This window comes from Eubalaena glacialis, chromosome 19 (genome assembly GCF_028564815.1).
Source record: "Eubalaena glacialis isolate mEubGla1 chromosome 19, mEubGla1.1.hap2.+ XY, whole genome shotgun sequence".
NCBI lineage: Eukaryota > Metazoa > Chordata > Mammalia > Artiodactyla > Balaenidae > Eubalaena > Eubalaena glacialis.
The window spans coordinates 27792229-27798228 of NC_083734.1; the positions used below are offsets into that span (position 1 = coordinate 27792229).

Genomic DNA, 6000 nt, shown 5'->3' on the forward strand with positions numbered 1-6000 from the left:
AAACTCGAAGCCAATTCAGATCTCCTGTATAGGGTATTGCGGTAACAGCGTGTTATACCACAATGAGAGATCTTCCGTGGGCCAAGTGTACACGCTGAGATCTTAAAAGGAGAGGACAGGTCAAGAGAAGTAAGGCAAATCCCAACCTTTTGTACATCCCTGTCAACTGTTTTTTAAAAACGAACGAAAAAGAAAACTACCAAAAATGAAAACATTAGTTAGTTAAGTACAACTCTACTTACTGTAGCTACAAATCCTCTAGGAAAAGACTAGGGTACTATTTTGGATGTGAATGGCCGTTACCTAAACAAAGCTTTTAAGGTAACAGTAAACAAGATCCTCGTTTCCATGTCAATAAACCAACCGCTTCTGCCTCCGGCACTGAACGTTGAAACAAAGTCAAAAGCTAGGTTATACTAAATAATAGTGACCAAAACATGTCTACAAACAATTAGTGAGGGAAAACTGCAGGCGCTGCAACTGATACTGAGGGAGATGACCCACCAGACACCATAGAAATCAAATACTATAATACTTCTCCCACCCGGGGTGGACAGAGGGGTGAATAATAAATTCCCGAATTTGCCTTGAAATATCTTTCCTCTTTAATTTTACTAGCTTTTTGAACTGTCTAGCCAAGAAGTCAAAGAGATAAAAATTCTTCAGACATCCGTTATCACCCTGCAAACGATTGTCCCTGAAATTAAATGATCTGAAAGTGCAAAAAGGCTGGGCCACAAGCTAGGACAAGTTCAGTGCAATTAATAAAGCAACTTGAAGTGTGGGCCTCTTTTTCTGGGGGGTGGGGGGGTGGGGGTGGTAGGAGGCATGAACCTGACCTCTGATCAGAGAAAAAGGGTAAATTTGCATAATCAATTCAAGGGTACCAAAGGTGGTCAGGTTCTTGTCTTCTCTGCCATTCAGTGTTAAAGCCAAAAGGGACATGAGAAGATTACTTGTTCCACTCCTTTATTTTACAGAAGAGGAAACTGAGGCCTAGAGGCAGGGAACAACTTGCCCAAGCTCTGCACGGGCAGCTGGGCCTAGAGCAAGATTCCCCACCCCACCCCTACTCGGGCCCCCATCCCACTCACCCACCACAGAGAGGTGAAGTCCCCAGCAGCCCAGCACTGCATCCCAAAGTCACCTCAGGGCCCCTGCCTTAAGGCGGATGAATAAAAACCGTGGGGAAATTCTAGTAGACAAGGAAGGCAGGAGAGCCACAATAAAATGCTATGAACTCCCCTTCCTCTCCCCCATTAAATGTATTATTATACACTGATACTTTCTTCCCTTCCTCTTCTGACCTTAGAGACTTTTATCCCCTCAACAATGGACTTTAAAACCTTCTAATGCTGTAAAAGTACCCACACTCAAAGGACCTGAAAAAGAAAAGAAAAAACAAACAAACAAAAAAAACCACTTTGAAACCCAAGACCTTATCAGCCTTAGATTTCACACCATCTGGAGTCACCCACTGGATGCCCAGCTTGGATCTGGGAGGTATCCTTCCCTTCTCAAACCACCTTCCAAATCCGAAGTGCCCAAGAGGAACCTGTTGCCTGGACTGTGGTGAGCGCCCCCTCACCTCCTCCCGTCCCCAGTCCCCCTCGGCCCCCTGTCCCCCTCGGCCCCCTGTCCCCCTCGGCCATGAAGCAAGCTGTGCCTTCTAAGAGCCGATTCCCACAGCCACAGTTGGTTAACGCGGGCTGGGCTCGGCTGACAAAGAAAAGTTGCCTCTGATCGGTGGTGGAGTCTCTTCGCAGGGTCCTTTGGCCCGGAAGATAGCCTCTCCCCAAGCCGACCCCTCCCCCAAGCCTAGGCCTGGCAGCATCTGGGGCTGCAGTGGGACAAGCTCTAAAAAGAAAACCCCAAATCCAGCCTTTGCGGCAAACTTTAGGACCGACTTGCAACCTCGGCTTCAAAGTACCCAGTTCTCAGCACAGAAGCAAAAGAAGACACTGTCTCTTTAAATTGGGCTGTCAATGCCCAGATCGGTCTTGAAAAGGGGCAAACAACAACAACAAGGAAAAGCAACCTACCGTCTTGGAATCTAACTCGTGGTGGGGCTGACCTAATACTTTATCTACACTTGCTGGGTCTGCGAACGTGACGAAACCGAAGCCTCTGAAATGAGACAAAGAGGGAGAAAAACAAACAAGAAAATGTGACACCATCGAGAGCAACAAGGAGCGAGCCCTAATGCAGAATGGAGAGCAAAGTTGCCCCCGCTCACCCCCACTCCCCACCCTCCCCACCCCCTCCTGCCTACAGCCCTCGGCCTCGCAAGGAAACACATCAAGGTTAATGGGGGAAGTGGAACGGGGGCAGGGCGGGTGGAGGTAACTTGGAGAACGCTGGTGTCTCCACTCTTTCGCCACCTCAGTTTCTCTCCTCCTCCCCTTCCCTTTCTTTAACGCTTTGTTTTATTCCGAAGAAACCCAGGCACTTAGAGGAGATCCAACCAGCTTTCTAAAGGGGCTTAAGAGTTCGGGGAGTTGGGAGTGCGGGGGAAGCACACATTAAAAAAAAAAAAAAAAACTATGTGGAAAGTGAATGAAGCTGAATGTCATTTGAAACAGGAGAAAAAGAAGCGACGGGAAAATGACTTAAAGCGGAGATGTGGGCATCTGTGTATCCAGAATTCAGCCCCAATTAACAATAACCTTTGGGGTTAATGGAGGAGGGGGGAGGATGGAGCAACGTTCGAAACCAGCCACATGCCTGAGCCCCATTCTAAATCCGCTTAGCTACTTCCGAAGACACCTCCAAAAATAACACTTAAACTTTGTTCTAAAATAAAGACAAAATCCAGAAGGGAATGCTTTACCTGGAGCGTTTCGTAGTGGGATCTCTCATGACCATACATTCTCTAATTTCTCCAAATTTGCTAAAATAGTCTCTAAGGCTATCTGTAGAGAGAGAAAGAGAGAGATTGGGGGGGGGGGGGAGAAGGTGTGGAAAAAAAAAAAGCAATGCAAATTTTGATCAAGGACAAAAACCAAAAGTAGTTTTCTGTTGTTATTCTGGGTTTTTTTTTTCTTTGCACACGCGGGGGAAATTCGGCAACAGAGGTCGCGTAGAGGGCTCGGAAAGGATTTGCTATTTAAAAAAATAACCTTGCACAGGAGAAGTGGGGAGCCAATGGCGAGGGGGGGGGCTCCTACACCGGGATAACAAAGAGCAATAAAGAAGCCAAGAAGGGGGGGACCCAGGCGTCCCCCCCTCCCTCCCTTACCTGGTGAGGTCTGCCAGCTCAGTCCACCGATAAACATTTTACTAGAGGGAGAAAACATAACAGAAGTGAGCACCGATGTCAGATCGGCCATTTTGACGTGTAACTTACAAAAGCTAAAAGGAAAGCGGGGAGGGGGGGGAGCGAGCGAGCGAGAGCCGGGAGGTGGGGTGGGGGAGAAGGTGACGGCGAAATGCAATCCAAAGGTGTGTAACTTCCACGGGGGGGGGGGGGGCGCGCGGGAGGGATGGGGGGGGCGCGGGAGATGCCCGGCTCCGCGCACCGTCGTCCCCGCCGCTGCAAGGAGAGCGAGCCCGAGGCGGCGCGGTGGGCAGCGGCTGGAAACTTACCCGGGGTCGTGCTGGGAGTCGTTGGCGCTGCCCGAGGTGCCTTGGCTCCCATTTGCCTCCATATCTGAGCCCCCCCGCCCCCCCACCCCCAAAAAACCGAGCCCCACAGCGATCGGAGCGGAGCGGCGGCCGGCTCCGAGCCCCGAGATCTCCCGCTCCCTCCTCCCCCTCCTCCTCCCCCCCGCCCGGGCTCCTCCGAATCTCTCTAAGAGCGGCGGAGCCGGGGCAGCGGCGAGAGCCGTCACACGTGGGCTCGGCTTGGCTCAGCCCCGCTGCTCGCACACCCCCCGTCCCCGCCCCCCCGGCCCATCCCCACCTCTCCCCCTCCTCCTCCCCACCCCCATCCCCTCCTCCTCCTCCCCCTCCTCCGCGGCGCACGTGGGGCGGAGTTCTAGAACGTCGTGTAACCAATGCCGGTGACGTCACGCACCCCGGTGCGGCCCCCGCCTGCCCGCGCGCGCACACTCTGCCCCCCGCTGCCCGACCCATGGGGGCGGTGCGCGAACCCCGCGGCCCGAGGAGCCCCGCCTCCGGGCGGGCCGAGCCAAGGGGAGCGCACCCCGACTTCCCTGGATCACATGGGCTGCGGGGGGCGGGTGGATCGGGGGAGGGGGAGGCGCGGGGAGCTCGCCGCGGCTCCTCACTGGGGCAGGGGAGAAGATGCCCCCCACCCCTCTAGTTCGGCCTCTCCATTCAAGTTCCCCGGACCCGGCCGCCTGGATCCGGGGATGGCAACAGCCGCCTGCCCGGCTCTGCGCCCTTTTTCCAGCCACCGCGCAGAAATTTAGGTCAAGGACGTCGGGATCAAATCCAAACCCTGGCGCTCCTCGGGCAGCCGCCGAGACCCCTCAGGATCGCGGGGCTTCAGGATTGCGGAGACTCTCCCGCACAAACACCAGCCACAAGTTTTATTTTCCTTTCGCGCTGGAAGTTCTCTCTGGCTCTCGCTCCGCACCGGCACGTCTTGCGCGGCTCCCCGCCCTTCCCCGGCAGAGGTACGAATCCTTGCCCGGGAAAGGTTATTTTGGAACTTTGAGGAAACTGTCGCGATTCCAGTGGTGAGAAAATGCCGAAGGAAGGGTTTCCGCGTTAATCATAAGGCGCTTAAAAAATATAATAACATAGGGTTATAGAGGTCAAGGTCAAATGATCGGAGTTCAAATCAAATTTTTTTATATAGTGAGAAATAATTTGGGAGCATCTCTGGGAGGGCCGGGAAGGATGGTTATTTCAGGAAACCCCTCTCCAACCCGTTTGTTGTATCTATGTTATTGTTTCTATGCCGAGGTAGTAAAATGCATGAGATGTGAATAGCCCAAGCCCCCACCATCTGGGGATGTAGCTGAGGGTGGCAGAAGGCTTCAAACACGCACCCCCGCCACCTTGGGAGCAGTGTGGTGCGGCACAGGTCCTGGCACACAGTAGGTGCTTAATAAATGCTGGCTTTTATCCTTTCCCGCGCTGAAAATTCCTAAAAGATAATTTTGTAGCTTCCCAAAAACAAAGCCCACTTCTCCAGCGGATTTCAGGCTGGCTAAATTCAGGCTGGATTCAATTTGTGGGGTATTTAAAACAATAAGGATATGATTATCCTTATTGTTTTTAATTATTACAATAAATTGAGTTAATATGGCTTAAGGGGGCAACATCATTGAGTATTTGTGGTTCATCAAATACTCAAATTAATGTTAAGCATGAATTGATGCCCAATTAACACTTTTCCACTAATTTTCATAGGATTAGGATACAGTGGAATACACTCAACACCAAAACTGTACCAAATCCACTGTGGGTCTTTGAAAAATGGACTATTTGGAAAATACCAACATCAGCCAAACCCGTGAGTGACCAGGCTCTTAATCTCCCTATCTCCTAAATTGGGATAATTCTTCCTTGACAGCATTGATAAGGTGAGGGGAGGGTTTGAAATGAACATATGTAAAAGTCCCTTTTTCATTGCAAGCCTATATGGGTTATGCTTGTTATCATATGATTTTTAGAAGGCACTTTAAAACTTTAAACCAGAAGCCCAAGCATTTTCCAATTCACTCCAAGCTGCTTCCCAAATCATCTGGGGTCCCATGTGTTAAAGAGCCAGTTGTTATTATGGTAATTGTTTATTATGACTATTCTCAATAACAAAATGCAGACAACAGAGCTAATGGGATTTTGTGGGGGATTTTTACACTAGAACCACAGATCATCAGAGGTGGAAAGGCCTTTCCTGATCCACCCCCCTCATTTTACATCAGGGGCCCAGAGGAACCAAGTTTACCAGGCTACACCCTACCTACCACCTGTCAGTTCCTTAGAGGAGCTCTGGCCATCAGTCCCATGCCCTTTGGCTCTGCTGCATGCATATTTATTCTGTCCTTAACAAGGTGAGAGTGGGGTGCCCTTGTTCCCTGTTGTAGA

At 51.0% G+C, this 6000-nt stretch overlaps 1 protein-coding gene across 4 annotated transcripts in view; it reads right to left on the bottom strand.

The window, feature by feature from the left end:
- Positions 1 to 3654, bottom strand: part of MSI2 (musashi RNA binding protein 2) — a 386854-nt gene extending 383200 nt beyond the window's left edge. For all 4 annotated transcript variants that reach the window (XM_061176841.1, XM_061176843.1, XM_061176842.1 and 1 more), the window contains exons 1-4: positions 3586 to 3654; positions 3239 to 3279; positions 2831 to 2912; positions 2043 to 2127 (exon numbers count right to left, since the gene is read on the bottom strand). In XM_061176841.1, coding sequence (XP_061032824.1) covers positions 2043 to 2127; positions 2831 to 2912; positions 3239 to 3279; positions 3586 to 3647 — 270 coding nt within the window. In that variant the 5' untranslated portion in view covers positions 3648 to 3654. The remainder of the gene's footprint in view (positions 1 to 2042; positions 2128 to 2830; positions 2913 to 3238; positions 3280 to 3585) is intronic.
- Positions 3655 to 6000: the final 2346 nt, after the last annotated feature.